The sequence below is a fragment of the Anomaloglossus baeobatrachus genome, chromosome 3 (assembly GCF_048569485.1).
Source record: "Anomaloglossus baeobatrachus isolate aAnoBae1 chromosome 3, aAnoBae1.hap1, whole genome shotgun sequence".
NCBI classification, from domain to species: Eukaryota; Metazoa; Chordata; class Amphibia; order Anura; family Aromobatidae; genus Anomaloglossus; species Anomaloglossus baeobatrachus.
The window spans coordinates 371,626,811-371,644,108 of NC_134355.1; the positions used below are offsets into that span (position 1 = coordinate 371,626,811).

Sequence of the window (17,298 nt, forward strand, 5' to 3'; positions counted from 1 at the left end):
GGACAGATAAAGCCTACGGCTACAGGCTGCAGTCCCCAGCGTGTGCTTATCTTGGCTGTTCATCAAAACAAGAAGAACCACAAGCTTTTTTTTTTTTCTTTTATAAATCATTTAAATAAATAATTAAAAAAACAGCATGTGGTGTCCCCTAATTTTAATACCCAGCCATGATAAAGATATCAAAATCTCAAAAACTAGTTTTTTAGAGGTATCTCAAATCAATATCACATCAGTAAAATACCTATCTACTTTGAATACGAAGAAATTTTTTTTTAAAAAATTATCAGCTTTATTTGAATATATTAAAAAAAAGTCCTTTGACCAGAACAAACATGATACCAACACCGACACATATAGTTAGCAGTAACACATATAAAAGATGACAATAGATAGTCTCAAACCACTTTGTTGAGAATGAATAGAAAGGTTTTGAGTGAATGCCTAACAGCACTTCCACCCTAGATTACATCAATATTTAGGGAAGTGGGTGGGGCTATATTCTGGCCTTAGTTTACCCCTCAAGACACTATCCCTGCCTATCAATGGAGCACATCCTTAGTTACACGATGCCCCCATTCCTCAGCGGCTCACCCTTAAATGTCCCTTCTCTATCCCTTTCAAGATAATTTGGACGTCTCTACATGTGGTACAGACCACCATTAGGACTGGCACATATAGATTTCATTCAGATCTTTCATTCAAGAATTGATGAGATCTTGTAAAGATGAAATGAAATCACATGGACTTTGTTGAATGAAAGATCTGTCGGACGGTCTCTAGGCACTTGGGAGACAGATTTGGAGATAAGCTCTAAAAAAAAAATCCTAATTTTTGAATTTGCTTGTCTTCATCAAATTAATCTGTGAAATCTATATGTGCCTGTCCTAATGGTGGTCTGTACCACATGTAGAGACGTCCAAATTATCTTGAAAGGGATAGAGAAGGGACATTTAAGGGTGAGCCGCCGAGGAATGGGGGCATCGTGTAACTAAGGATGTGCTCCATTGATAGGCAGGGATAGTGTCTTGAGAGGTAAACTAAGGCCAGAATATAGCCCCACCCACTTCCCTAAATATTGATGTAATCTAGGGTGGAAGTGCTGTTAGGCATTCACTCAAAACCTTTCTATTCATTCTCAACAAAGTGGTTTGAGACTATCTATTGTCATCTTTTATATGTGTTACTGCTAACTATATGTGTCGGTGTTGGTATCATGTTTGTTCTGGTCAAAGGACTTTTTTTAATATATTCAAATAAAGCTGATAATTTTTTAAAAAAAATTTTTCTTCGTATTCAAAGTAGATAGGTATTTTACTGATGTGACCAGCCATGATAAAGCACGACAGCTTGGGGCTGTTATTCTCAGGCTGGGGAGATCCATGGTTATTGGAAGCCCCCCAGCCTAAAAATATCAGCCTGCAGTCACCCAGGATTGCCGCATCCATTAGGTGCGACAATCCAAGCACTTTACCCGGCTCTTCCCGATTGCCCTGGTGCAGTGGCAATCGGGGTAATAAGGGGTTAATCACAGCCCATAGCTGCCACTAAGCCCTAGATTAATAATCTGTAAGTGAAAGTAAAACAAAATCACCGAAAAAAATCCTTTATTTGAAATAAAAGACAACAAAACACCATCTTTCACTACTGTATTAACCCCCAAAACACCCCTGCAGGGTTGTCGTAATCTGCATGAGGTCCAACGATGATTCCAGCTCTGTTATATTACTGAAGGCACAGAGAGCGATCGATCATTGAACATGACTGCACACTGTGAGGTTCAGGCAGAGATTGAGCTGCGATGAGTGGTGATGTAACTCAGGTTAGTTGCGGTCACAGATGGAGGTTCCCACGGCCCTCTACCTGTGATTGCAGGTAACGTGACCCCAGGTGACCTCAATGACCTCTCACTGAGTTCACTGACTTCAGATGTAGCAGAGCTGGAATCGTTGTGGGACCTCTTGGGGATGTCGCATGTGCAGGGGTTTTTAGGGGTTAATAAAGGGGTGAAAGAGGGTGCTTTTTTGTCTTTTATTTCAAATAAAGGATTTTATAAGTGTGTTTATTTACTTTAACCTAAAGATTAGTAATGGGGGGTCTCATAATTTCTCCCATTACTAATCTAAGGCTTAGTGGCAGCTGTGAGCTGACATTAACCCCTTATTTCCCAGATTGCCACCGCACCAGGGCAATCGGGAAGAGGCGGGTAAAGTGCTGCGATTGTTGCATGTAATGGATGCAGCAATTCTGGGTGCCTACAGGCTGCTATTTTAAGGCTGGGGGGGGGCCCAATAAGCATGGGTCTCCCCAGCCTGAGAATACCAGACCCCAGCTGTCAGGCTTTATCGTGGTTAGGTATCAAAATTGTGGGGGAACTGCACACTGTTTTTTTAAATTATTTATTTAAATAATTTAACCCCCCCCCACAAAAACGCATGTGGTTCCTCTTATTTTGATACACAGCCAAGATAAGCGCACACCTGGAGGCTGCAGCCTTTAGCCGTATGCTTTATCTGTGCTAGTATCATAATATGGTGGTACCCTACGTCAATTTTTTTAACTTATTTATTTTTACTGTACGATATAGACCAGCAGATTGCATCTGTGATTGGATGTGTCAGACACGCTGTCACTCAGCGTGGGGGTGCATCTGATTGCAACCAACCACAGATGCCAGTGGGTGGGGAAAGCAGTGCATATGCATGAAGGATAATGCGTAGCCTCGAAAGCCGAACTTGAAGCAGTGTGACAGTCAAGCTGGTGACTCGGTAAGTATAGTGTGCTCGCTTTATTATTTTTTTCTTTATTTTCTTTTACTACCCCAGTGCCAGATCTGGATCAATACCCGGAATTCAAGGCCTGGCACTTGGGTACCTTGGAACCCGTGCGGGTCTGGTCCAGACTTTTATACAGTCTGGGTCCGCCCATCACTAATTTTCATTCATTGAAGAAAAAAAAAAGCGCATTGTCAAAAATACATAAAAAAACCACGTGTCTTTGGATGCGTTTTTTGGCAACAGGTTGAGTTTTTGTGGTCACAGGGTGCAGTTTTGTGGTAAACAGAAAACTGCAGCGTACGGGCACACCCTAAGATGGTTTGATTTGTTCTGGTACAAGATGTGGGTTTTGAATGACACAATTCATTTTAACATTCAAGAAACAGGAAAATGGGGGACAGAAATTGAGAAAAAAATCAATTGATTTTTGAGTTTTGTTTTTACAGCATGCATACTGCTGTAAAAATGACCTGGCAATATCATTCTCTAAGTTAGTATGACTAAGGCAAAACAAAACTTGTATAGTTTATTTTTAGTTATCAATGAAAAAAATGCAAACATTTGTATAAAAAAACCATTTGTGGCCATTTAAATGTTTTAATTAATTGTTCGATAGAGCTGTATGAGGGTTTGGTATTGGTATGGTGAGCTGAGTTTTTAGATACATATACCATTTTAAGGTAAATAAACCATTTTGTTAGTTGAGTTGTGAAAAACTGTAACTCCTTTTCTGTTTACTGTGTCTACAGATCAGGTTAATTAGTTTTAGTCCCTTTAGGGGAATTGAACATGTGATCGTTTGATTGGTTGTTCTATATATTGCAATACAACAATACTGCAGAATATAGTTAAAATGGTCTTCTATTAAGCTCAGCCTTAGCCTTTAATGCTACCATGACAACCCATTCAAACCAGTGATTGCATAGCGGGGGTTGATGATGGCTGGTGCATACATACACCAGAGATCGAGTTATTGAAATGCCATTGTCAAAAGAATGAAATATATATATAAGGGGTTTTCAACTCCGAGGCCTGCTTCATACACATGGGCCCGACCTGTAGGATAGTGGGATAAACAATCTCCGATCGGCATGTCAAGGTCAGAATGACGATGATGATGAGACTCAAAGGATCTCTTGATATCCGGCTGCTGCTTCTGCTTAAAATGTCATGTGTGCACGCGAGAATGAAAAATAACTGCACAGCAAGTCAGTTACATCTATCTCCATGACCGGCTCTTAACCAAGTGTGTTCTTTATTGTTTGAAAGAGACTCTAGACCAAACAGTAAGGGGGTGTGAACAAAAGTTTTAGTCCAATCAAGTATCGTAAGTCAGGGCTTCATGACGTAGAGAGATCTACATATTCTCCGTTGATTGGTCAGTCTAGGATCCAGGAATTTCTCTTTGTCCATCTGTCTTGGGTGTAAACCAGGAAATGGTGGCCATATTCAAGCTATACATATATATCCTAGTATATACTGAGTTTAAGGAAAATACACTGAATATGCAATATACATATATACATGTTAATAAGAAACAAAAGCATTCACAAATATGTGTGTTAGTTCACATCTACTGAACTATATAACTGAGTCTATGAAATGGCTGAATTAAGTATTTTTGAATACTCAATTCTTTATCCTCAACAGTCCCCCCTAAAGACTTACTTCTGCCATTTCTAAATTCTAAGGGTACTGTGTTCCCTTAGGAAGAGAGGTAGAAAGATCTGTTGAAAAACCTGCCTAACTGAACGTTGAAACATGGGCGGAAAGGGGAAAGGGGTTTTCTTCACCGGTTTGAGACCAAGGACTCCTAGGCGAGTCCTCACCCTTTGTAGTTGGACTTTCCCATGTCTCAAGGTTCTCTAAGTCCTCTCTTCTAACTGTTCTGGCAAGACTGGTCTAAAACTGTACAGGGTTTTCTGAAAAGGATAAGTATGAGCAGAACGCTCAGTGCAGCTCTGGTTGATTAACCCTTCTGCAATGCGAGGTGTGGATCCATAGATTTTCTGTGGTTGGATCAGCTCCTCTAGTGTTGACTCATGGCTCTTTCTCGCTTGTCCTTTAGGATCAATCAGTCTCCTGACTGGAGACCATATGCTAATAGCTCTGATTTAAGATCTGGAATTGGAGAATACACCTGTTTAGCACACTATTCAGTCAATTATATAAAAATATACATGTCTATGCTAAACCAAAAAACATCTTACATAAAGACCTGTTTATTGCAAAAAGAAAACAGAACATATACATTTTATACACCATTTACTAGTTTCCACTTTTCTATAAAATATACACTTTTTGTAAACACATTTTTCTTTACATACCACCTTCATGTGCTTCTCAACAATAATGTCGTTTTCTGCACAGGAATGCCTCTGACCAAACCTGGAGAGAAATTTACACAACACGCACAGACTTGCATACAACGTGCTCATGATATACATCTATAATCAGTTTGCAGTCTCTAAGAATGGGTAGAGCAGGTGCAGGGTGTTTCTACGGACTCTTTACAGTTTTTTCTCACTTCATTCTAAGCACTTGTCTCACAAGACTGGGTGAATCTGCCCACCTGGGTACTGAACCCGGTGTCACCAAAGCACACGCTGACAATTGTCTTTCACAGATGTTACCTGGGCCATCATTAAGAAGAGCTCTCATGGCAGAGAAAGCTTACCACCCTTTGTCCACAGACCTTCCTCAGTCAGCTGGCTCCCTGCATGTCACACTCCATTCCTTGTTGTATCGCTTGTTCCTGTAGGGATTTAAGAACACAAGGAGTAACAGAAGTCACTGACGTGACCAATGTCACCAAGGCATGGTCGGTATTGGTGAAAGACTCTCAACTCTAGGCCCGTTCACTGCTTCTTGGTCAGCTGCACCTGTGCAAGGATCTCCATCCGAATCCATCAGCTCAGATCTAGACTTTCTCTTCAGCATACCTAATTCATTTGACAACAGGAAAAAATCTACAACCTACATACACCTCTAAAGACTCTTACCCACTCCTGTTCTACCCATCAAGAGAGGCATTAATGCATCACTGTCTCCTGTATCAATAGGATCGGAGGGAGTGGTCGAATTTAGATCTACCTCATGTGGTGTAAACAGCAACATATCCAGTGCAGAATCGACCACCATCTGGTTTCATCTATAAAAACAAAAACTTAAAAATATACATTAGATCATTCTTATAACTTCATCTCTGATCATAATACAGTTAGTGGTCATCTATACCTCACATGACTGAAAATACTAAATAAATAAACAAACAAATAAATAAACAAATAAACATATAAGACAAGACTTTCCTATTTCAGTTAACAGATATACCCCATAGTAATCTAATAAACATAACCTATGGGAAACAGGTCAGCTTCAAAACCAAGGTCAACTTCAAAACCTATCTAATATGCCTGCTGCGCCCTCCAAGAAACTGGAGAATATAATTAATACCTTATTCCCCCCTTGTTTAATTGTTTATTTACCAATATGGCAAAATTCAGCATTTGTATACTGGTATTCCCTAAAAGAAAAGATAAAATAGCAGGTAATAAATTAGCCACATACTAAAAGGAACAAACACTGAAAATAACGTACATCTCACAACAATATACATTACTGGGGAATTTTAAAACTTTACAATAAACAACACTGTATCCATAAAGAAAAGAAAAACCTTTCATACTAGAAACGACTGAGACATGATGAAATGACAACTGTGACTAGGCGACTAACTGGCAAAAAATATATGAATGGTTTAGAAATAATCGTAAAAACAGAAAAGGTGATAGTCACAAAATAAAAATATATTGTTCAAATAAATCGCCATTAAACACAAAACAACACAAATTATATCGCACATCCCATAAAATTTAATATTCCCTATTCAGGTATAAGCAGCAAACTAAAAATGGGAAATCCTGAACTCTAAGGGTTAAACCAAACTCACGTCACTATTGGAGAGAGACACATTCCATTCTTCTTAAAAGTGAGACAGGAAGAAGGAAAAAAAACTCATCCTTTGTTATAACAAAGACGTAGCAGGGAACACATCCATTAGCAAAATCTACATTGGATACATTATACATTTTTCCTAATTCCTTTTTACAAATGGATTTGATACATTTTGACATCAGTAGGGGTAAGTCGTTTACGATTTTTGTTTTAAATTAACTAACATAATACAAAGATATATATATATTTACCTTCCTCTATTTTATTTTATGATATAATGCTGCAGGACTTTTAAAATACCAATTAATTTTATGTGAACAGATCTATTTCCACATCATTTCTGTAAAAATTTCACTTACTTATCTTTGACTTGCATTTATGGGATAACTGAGTAAACAAATATACAATTTATACTTATTCAAATATGTTAGTCATTTATACCACAGAACACCTCCCACCGGGGATGGGTGGAGAGCTTTGAACAAAGAGCCATTTCGAGGGGTGTGGCTTATGAGGTGTACTGCCATCAGTGGGTGTAGCAAGACGGCTGCCACAGGAAGTTCCAGGCACCTGACTTCCGGGTGCAGCATCCATGTTGTGACTCCCTGGGTGTACTGGGAGTGGCTGGAACTACGTAGTAAACCAGGGATACTTTTGGTGCCTGTAAATGTGCATTTCAGCATACAAAGGAGAGATATGATTAGCACCAGATATAATGACTTCTAGAGAAGAACAATAAGGCACCGCTAGAGAAAAATATTTAGTGATTCTACAAACAGCAACAGACAGTGAATGAGGTCTTTGTTCTTCATTATAAACTCACTACAGATTAATCTGAACTTCAATACATGGGTTGCAGCCTGCCATCTAGTGGTAGTCCAACGATATTACACAACTTTTTGCAATCTTTTATATTTTTTCCGTTTTTTGTAACTAGGGCGACAGCGTTCTCAGCTCCTACTAAAAAACAATCTCTTCTTGAACAGAGTATACAGTGCTCTAGCTGGATTGGCCACATCCAACTGAACCCTCTTCCCGCTTCCCTACTATGCAATAAGGACATACTGCGACGTCCAACGTACGAATACAATACCGTTCCTCGTACGTTCCTATTTTTCCGGCGTCTCACATAGCAGTGCATGAGTTAATACTCAGGGGAATACGCTGGTTCAAAACACTTTTCTCCACCACCGGAATCCCTCCCCCTCTTTCCCGTGTAAGCGGACGCACTTTTTCAGCGTCCAACACGTGGATACTAATACCGTTCTCCACGTGTTCCTATTTCCGGCTATTAACACAAGAATCGATGTATTTTATATATATATATATATAAATAAAACACTGGGGGACACGCCAATTCCCTTATCTCTCTGTTCCAAAAACAAACCAACAATTACAAAATGCTGAAAAACGCATAAACTAGTTAATTTCTCTCAAATCCAAACTAAAATAACACTTGTTTTTCTTTCAAATCATTATAACTCTGCTTGCTTTACGATACAAAGGCTGCAGCGATCTCCTGTATATCAGCCCACTGACCCCTCCTCTCTCCAAAGAGCTGCGCTGTTTTGTCTCTGCCTGTTCACTCCTCCACCCCCCTCTCGCATTCCTTGTTCTCAATAGAAAGACTGCTATAGATATCCCTGGGCTCTAACAGACCCCCCCCTGCTTTCTTAGCTAAAAGACAGCAGGGACATAGCTATGCAATTTGATCTCCGCTCTGCCTCAAGCAGCTGGTGGACATATAGCCCCCACCTTTTTGCTTCCTCCGAGTGTAAGAATGTAAGGATGTGCTCCCCCCTCTCGCATTCCTAACACACACAAACTTTCCTCTTAGTGCAGGCAGTGGGTGATTAACCTCCCCCCTCCTGCTGTCTTTGTCTAAGAGGCTGCAGACACAGAACAAAGACAAGCAGCTCCTTAGCCTCCATTTTCTCTCCCTCCGCGAACAATAACAGACAATTAACTCTCCGAGAACCAAACAGAGAAATCACAAGCTTGATTAACCATACACTTATATACAAATAAACAGCTACTCAAGAAAACACCCCATTTCTAATTACAGACAGCCGGATACTTTACAACCTACCCCTAGCCCCTATGGGAGCTGGGTCCTTCTAGCCCACCGGCGAGTGACAGTCACACCGTTAGGTCTCCGGTGCACTACCATTCTCCGGACTAGTGACCACCCACTTTCGCCAGGTGTCTCGATCCACAGGTAAAACAGCACACACAATGTATATGATGTTCTTACCGTGAAACGGAGGGTGATCAAGTCCTCGATATCGAGCAACACCTGGATACTTGTGGAGTAGCCCCAGACGTCCGGAAAGTGGAAGCTCTGACTCACTCTTCTCGGTTGCCCCACACTTGGTGCGCCAACTGTCAAGGTCAGAATGACGATGATGATGAGACTCAAAGGATCTCTTGATATCCGGCTGCTGCTTCTGCTTAAAATGTCATGTGTGCACGCGAGAATGAAAAATAACTGCACAGCAAGTCAGTTACATCTATCTCCATGACCGGCTCTTAACCAAGTGTGTTCTTTATTGTTTGAAAGAGACTCTAGACCAAACAGTAAGGGGGTGTGAACAAAAGTTTTAGTCCAATCAAGTATCGTAAGTCAGGGCTTCATGACGTAGAGAGATCTACATATTCTCCGTTGATTGGTCAGTCTAGGATCCAGGAATTTCTCTTTGTCCATCTGTCTTGGGTGTAAACCAGGAAATGGTGGCCATATTCAAGCTATACATATATATCCTAGTATATACTGAGTTTAAGGAAAATACACTGAATATGCAATATACATATATACATGTTAATAAGAAACAAAAGCATTCACAAATATGTGTGTTAGTTCACATCTACTGAACTATATAACTGAGTCTATGAAATGGCTGAATTAAGTATTTTTGAATACTCAATTCTTTATCCTCAACAGGCATACATATGTGTATGCACCCTACAAATGTCATGCAAACTGAATTTCATTTACAATGATGTGCACTTTACAATTGGGGTATTTCTATTACCTTCAAGGTCCTTTATTGTGTGGCTCAGTTCTAGAAGAAAGAAATAGAAACACTGTAAGATCGAACTATAATGCCTTTTTCCCAACACAAACATGAGTATATAAAATTCATAGTTTTCTCAGGGTAGGGCATAATAATTATAGCATAATGTTTAAATTAATTGGATTAATTAGTATAATGGACAGAACTAAAATAAATACATTCATACAGAAACAAATTGGCTACACTTTCAACATACCGAAGACAAATTTTATGCAGAATTCTAAAAAGTCTCTCAAGTAAAGAAGTATCGAAGAGAAAGTTTTATGTAAGGCCCCCTTCACACGTCCGTGATACACGTGCGTGTTTGGTCCGTTTCCGTATATACCGGAGACACGGCCAAACGTGCACCAATGTTAATCTATGATTGTGGTCACACGTCCGTTATTTCATTATGTCCGTGTGTGCGTGTCCGTGATCCGTATGTGTTTGCGTTTGGCACGGATGCATGTCCGTTATCTGCACGGAGCACGCACACGTGGACACAATGAAAGTCTATGGGTATGTGCACACACGTTAGTAAACACGTATGCATCTACCTATAGTCCGTGTCCGTTTGGTGTTTTTATTTCTAGTGATGTCGGCTATTCTTTCTATTTCTGTGTATGTCCGTCAATCTCCCTGAGTCCGTCGGTCAGTCTCTCTGTCGGTCTCTCTGTCTGTCTGTCCCTCTCTCACAGTCTGTCGGTCAGTTTCCCCCCCTCTCTCATACTTACCGTTCCCCGATCTCCGGCGCAGCGCTGCACGGCATTCACACTGCTGCGGCGGCTTTTACTATTTTGAAAAAGCTGGCCGCCCATTAAACAATCTCCTATTCCCTGCTTTCCCCGCCCACCAGCGCCTATGATTGGTTACAGTGAGACACGCCCCCACACTGAGTGACAGGTGTCACACTGCACCCAATCACAGCAGCCGGTGGGCGTGTCTATACTGTGCAGTAAAATAAATAAATAAATAATTAAAAAAAAATGGCGTGCGGTCCCCCCCAATTTTAATGCCAGCCAGATAAAGCCATACGGCTGAAGGCTGGTATTCTCAGGATGGGGAGCTCCACGTTATGGGGAGCCCCCCACCCTAACAATATCAGTCAGCAGCCGCCCAGAATTGCCGCATACATTATATGCGACAGTTCTGGGGCTGTACCCGGCTCTTCCCGATTTACCCTGGTGCTTTGGCAAATCGGGGTAATAAGGAGTTATTGGCAGCCCATAGCTGCCAATAAGTCCTAGATTAATCATGTCAGGCGTCTATGAGACACCCTCCATGATTAATCTGTAAATTACAGTAAATAAACACACACACACCAGAAAAAATCCTTTATTAGAATTAAAAACACACACATATACCCTGGTTCACCACTTTAATCAGCCCCGAAAAAGCCCTCCATGTCCGGCGTACTCCAGGATGGTCCAGCGTCGCATCCAGCGCTGCTGCATGGAGGTGACAGGAGCTGCAGCAGACACCGCCGCTCCGGTCACCTCCACGCAGCTAATGAAGACAGCCGTGCGATCAGCTGAGCTGTCACTGAGGTTACCCGCTGTCACTGGATCCTGGATAGACACGCCCACCGGCTGCTGTGATTGGGTGCAGTGTGACACCTGTCACTCAGTGTGGGGGCGTGTCTCACTGTAACCAATCATAGGCGCCGGTGGGCGGGGAAAGCAGGGAATAGGAGATTGTTTAATGAGCGGCCGGCTTTTTCAAAATAGTAAAAGCCGCCGCAGCAGTGTGAATGCCGTGCAGGGCCGCGCCGGGGATCGAGGAACGATGAGTATGAGAGAGGGGGGGGAAACTTCAGTTACTCGGGGGATTAGCGGTCACCGGTGAATCCTTCACAGGTGACCGCTAATCAGTACTCGGCACAGACAGAGCCGCGGTATGAGGATGAAGTCGGGTGAAGTTCACCCGAGTTCATTCTCATCGTGCAACTCTGTCTGCTGTCAGCCGACGTTTATAAACGACATTGTGCATCACACACACGGACATTACACACGGACATTACACGTACACATACACGTTAATTCCACACGCACACACGGACGTTCTGCACACAAACACTGCTAGCATACGCAATTCACACAGGTGCCACACGGACCATAAAAACGGACACAAAAACGGGACACGGACCCGAAAAACGGCCCGTAACACACGTGCGTGTTTTTCACGGACGTGTGAAGGGGGCCTTAAGAGGATTTTTTATGTAGTGAAATCATGACCCAGGCATACGAGTTCCCACAATGTTTTTCTTAATCTTGTGGGGTGCCTGTCACATTACACAGAGTGGCCTATTTAGGCCGGAATCATACTTGCGAGAGACTCGCGCGAGTCTTGCATCGCATCACCCGACATGGCCTGCCGCCCTCTGGACAGGAGCGTCTCAGCTGCATAGAAATACATGCAGCAGACCCACTCCTGTCAGGAGAGTGGGCGGCCATGCCGGGTGATGCGATGCGAGACTCACACGAGTCTGTCACAAGTGTGATTCCAGCCTTAAAGGCAGGGCGCGCTACCAGTTACAAATATAGTTCTATGGAAAAAAAAAAGATTCAGTAGGACTTGATAATATGACATGACATGACATTTTGCGATGGTATACACCAGCTGACTAGCCGCAATATAGGAAAATAATTAAGCAATGAGTATAGTGCTCAAATCTCAATAGATCAATAGAAAATATTTTATCCAGTGAAAAAGGGAATGCACTCAGCAGAGAAAATGGCAGCTTTTATTTTTTTCAGAAAAAGTGATTAATATAAACTAAGGTGTCATAACTTTGAAAAACAGACCTGGGTGTCCCATAGCATTTGTCCACATAATCCAGCATCTCTCTATGTAATAAGCGAACTGCCTCCCAAGAAAGGAAGAGGACTTCAACTCTATTGCCACCTATTGGAAGTTTCAAAAGTCCAGTAATTGATTGGAAGTAGTAAAAGGTAACATCGATCCTTTAACAAGTCTTGCCACATGACGGGATAAATACCAAAACAAAATCTCTATGTGTAGACATATGTTTTGGGGTGTTTCCCCTCCTCAGTGAAAAGCATTGCATCTGATTTGGCTGTATGAGAGGCCTATGATTCTGGTCTAATAAGTGGCACTAAAGATCAAGTCCACTTCCACTCTTAAGAGGCAATTTGCATATTTAATTTCCCAAAGGAGCTTTACATGGCCTATAAATGTCTGTATACTGAGATGTCAAGCATGAAACTGTACACAAGGAGAGATGTCACCCTTTAGATCGATTTGTAATAGTAACTGATGCTTGTCGCCACCTTGAGGCATAGGGGAGATTTATTTTAATGCCAGCAAAACACAAATTGTCTGCCAGCATGTGCTGTTTTAACTCCGTAGTGAAGGCAATCTTTACAAATCTGACATATGTCACTTTATGTGGCAATAACCGTGAAATGTTTCTACATATCCCAGTTATTGTGAGACTTATATTGTGACATATTATACTTTATGACTGTGGTAAATTTACGTTGATATGTATTGCTTTTATTTCTGAAAATATCAGAAATTTTACAAACATTGTAAAAAATTGTTTAATGTTCATAACTTAGGGCGGCGTTACACGCAACGATTTATCGTGCGATCGCATGAGCGATCGCACCCGCCCCTGTCGTTTGTGTGTCACAGGCAATTCATTGCCCGTGTCGCACAAAGTCATTAAACCCCCGTCACACATACTTACCTCCCTAACGACGTCGCTGTGGGCAGCGAACATTCTCTTCCTGAAGGGGGAGGAACGTTCAGCGTCAGAGCAATGTCACACAGCGGCCGCCCAATAGAAGCGGAGGGGCGGAGATGAGCGGGACGTAACATCCCGCCCACCTACTTCCTTCCTCATTGCCGGCGGGACACAGGTAAGTTGTTGTTCGTCGTTCCCGGGGTGTCCCACATAGTGATGTGTACTGCCACGGGAACGACTAATATCCGGCGCACAGAAGCAAGAATGACATTATGGAAATGAACGACGTGTCAACAAGCAACGATAAGGTGAGTATTTTTGCTCGTTAACAGTCGTTCGGAGGTGTCACACGGTACGACATCTATAACGATGCCGGATGTGCGTCACAAATTCCGTGACCCCCGACGACATATCGCACGATATATCATACCGTGTAACACTGCCCTTACAGCAGCAGCCCAAGTAGTCCTCTAACGATAATCGCCTGCTAATTAAACTGTGATTTTATCAAAACTACAGCAAGCAGCTAAGTAAGTGACATATCGCTTGAATCAGAATCTCAGTCTTGAAATTATATTGTTCTTAGATTAGGTGGCAAAAGCTTGGTCCCTTTAATGGTGCTGTATAAGGAAGCATAATAAATGTACCCAAAAAAATTATAATTTTTCTTTCACATAACTGCTGCAGCCAAGCAATTGAATATCTGTCAGCAGTGAGGAAAGAAGGGGGCAATGCCTTGGCAGAAATCGGTCTCTTAACAAGCAAGATGCCACCTTCAATCTGCGTCCCAAAGATCTCAGTACAGCTCAGGGCGCATGTATCTTGTGCTCTATGTTGAGCACTTACCTGACATGTAAATCTCTTAATTGATTTAGTAAAACCCCTCCAAAAGATGATTCACTATAAGGGTAAGTTCACACAGTGCGTTTTTCGCGGCGTTTTTGCGCAGTTTTCGGGTGCGTTTTTGCTCAGAAAACTGCATGACTTTGCTTCCCCAGCAAAGTCTATGAGTTTTCATTTTTGCTGTCTGCACACAGCGTTTTTTTTTCAGCTGCGTTTTTGTGGTGCCACAAAAACGCAGCATGTCAATTATTCCCGCGTTTTTCACTGCGTTTTTCATCCATTGAGTGCAATGGGATGTTGAAAGACGCAATGAGAAACGCAAATAGCTGCGTTTTGGTGCGTTTCTAAGACCAAAAACGCAGCTATAAACGCAGGAGGTGGGTAGTAAAGTGACGTGTACAGGAAGAGGATTCCTTCTGTCAGTAAACACAGAAGCGTGAATCCTTCCGGTACCGTCACCGCCGCTTCCACCTCCCGTCCTGGGCATGTATGCTGCCGTGCGGCGCCATGTCTGGGCGGGAGGTGGAAGCGGCTGCGAAAACAAAAGTGAACAGTAGAAAAAAAAAAAAAAAGTTATACTCACCTGTCTGCAGACTCCCGGTGCCATACCCGCTCCCATCTCCTCTCACGGTATCGCCGCTCCGGCTGTGTGCAGTCTCCCCGGGCAGTACGATAGATGCAGGACCTGGCGATGGATCACCTGATGCAGTCACCTGACGCATCAGGTGATCGTAAGTCTCGGGGTGACGCCAGCGGCCGGCCGGCTTCACCTATCAGCGGATGCGTCAGGAGACTTCATCCCTGATTACCGGCAGCTGCTGCAGCGATCGGACAGGATCAGACTCCCGCCCCATCGCTGCAGGAGCTGCCGGTAATCAGCACATAAGTGAGTATTTTTTTTTGCACCGATGCATCTGCTGATTGTATAAACGGCTTTTATACAATCAGCTGATGTGTGATGTGCTTCAGCCCCTAGAACCTGACACATCATCTGATCGGTATGCCTTCCAGCAAACCGATCAGATGATATTGGATCCGGATTGGACGGCGCGGACCCTTGACCCAGGATTACTGCGGAGGGGGGTTTTTTATTTCAATAAAGATGGAGTCACTAATTGTGTTGTGTTTTATTTCTAATAAAAATATTTTTCTGTGTGTTGTGTTTTTTTTTATCTTTACTAGAAATTCATGGTGGCCATGTCTAATATTGGCATGACACCATGAATTTCGGGCTTAGGCGGGCTTTGCACGCTGCGACATCGGTAACAATCTGTTACCGATGCTGCAGCGATAGTCCCGCCCCCGTCGCACGTGCAATATCTAGTGAAAGCTGCCGTAGCGATTATTATCGCTACGGCAGTTTCACACGCACATACCTGCCGTGCGACGTCCCTCTGGCCGGCGACCCACCTCCTTCCTAAGGGGGCGGGTCGTGTGGCGTCACAGCGACGTCACACGGCAGGCGGCCAATTGAAGTGGGGGGGCGGAGATGAGCAGGATGTAAAGATCCCGCCCACCTCCGTCCTTCTCATTTCAGCCGGCGGCAGGTAAGGTGAAGTTCCTCGCTCCTGCGGCTTCATACACAGCGATGTGTGCTGCCGCAGGAGCGAGGAACAACATCGCACCTGTCGCTGCACCGGCATTATGGAAATGTCGGAGGCTGCAGCGATGATACGATAACGACGCTTTTGCGCTCGTTCATCGTATCAAAAAGGATTTGCACGTTGCGATATCGACTGCGACGCCGGATGTGCGTCACTTTCGATTTGACCCCATCGACATCGCACGTGCAATGTCGCAACGTGCAAAGCCGCCCTTAGGGCCAGCTATACAGCTAGCCCTAACCCCATTATTACCCAGCGAGCCACCCGGCATCAGGGCAGCTGGAAGAGTTGGATACAGCGCCAGAAGATGGCGCCTCTATGAAAGCGCCATTTTCTGGGGTGGCTGCGGGACTGCAATTCACAGCGGGGGTGCCCAGAAAGCATGGGCACCCTGCACTGTGGATTCCAATCCCCAGCTGCCTAGTTGTACCCGGCTGGACTCAAAAATTGGGCGAAGCTCACGTAATTTTTTTTTTTAAATTATTTCATGAAATTCATGAAATAATTAAAAAAAAAAAGGGCTTCCCTATATTTTTGGATCCCAGCCGGGTACAAATAGGCAGCTGGGGGTTGGGGGCAGCCCGTACCTGCCTGCTGTACCCAGCTAGCATAAAAAATATGGCGAAGCCCACGTCATTTTTTTTGTTTGGGGGGGGGCAAAGAAATCCTGCATACAGTCCTGGAAGGAGGATGCTGAGCCTTGTAGTTCGACAGCTGCTGTCTGCTCTCCTGTATACACTATTGGATGGAGGATGCTGAGCCTTGTAGTTCGACAGCTGCTGTCTGCTCTCCTGCATACACTATTGGATGGAGGATGCTGAGCCTTGTAGGTCTGCTCCCCCTGACTCTCCCTCAAGCATACAGTCCTGGATGGAGCATGCTGAGCCTTGTAGTTCTGCAGCTGCTGTCTGCTCTCCTGCATACACTATTGGATGGAGTATGCTGAGTCTTGTAGTTCTGCAGCTGTCTGCTCTTCTGCATACACTAGTGGAGAATGAAGAACACATTGAAGAAGGAAATAACATCAGACCTTTTTTTTTTTGTTCACTGATAAAAAACGCATAAAGACGCAGTGAGCAAAAACGCAGCAAAACGCAGCAAAAAAACGCAACAAATCGCAGCAAAACGCGTGCGTTTTTTGCCGCGTTTTTTTTGCCGCGGGTGCGTTTTTTGCCGCAAAAAACGCACAAAAACGCAGCGTCAAGAAAACGCAGTGTGTGAACCTAGCCTAATAAGGTAGAAGTCACTTTAGACTTTGGCCTAGTAACCGATGGTGTCTATCTTTTTCTATGTGGACAAAAGAATGGTCGGCCACAGTTTTGTGCATCATTGAAAAGAAAAACACCACCAAACAGATG

The 17,298-nt window shown here is 43.2% G+C and overlaps 1 protein-coding gene across 4 annotated transcripts in view; it reads right to left on the minus strand.

The window, feature by feature from the left end:
- CYB5R4 (cytochrome b5 reductase 4) overlaps window positions 1-17,298 on the minus strand; it is a 484,942-nt gene that overhangs the window by 130,986 nt on the left and 336,658 nt on the right. For all 4 annotated transcript variants that reach the window (XM_075340162.1, XM_075340159.1, XM_075340161.1 and 1 more), the window contains exon 9: window positions 9,764-9,793. In XM_075340162.1, coding sequence (XP_075196277.1) covers window positions 9,764-9,793 — 30 coding nt within the window. The remainder of the gene's footprint in view (window positions 1-9,763; window positions 9,794-17,298) is intronic.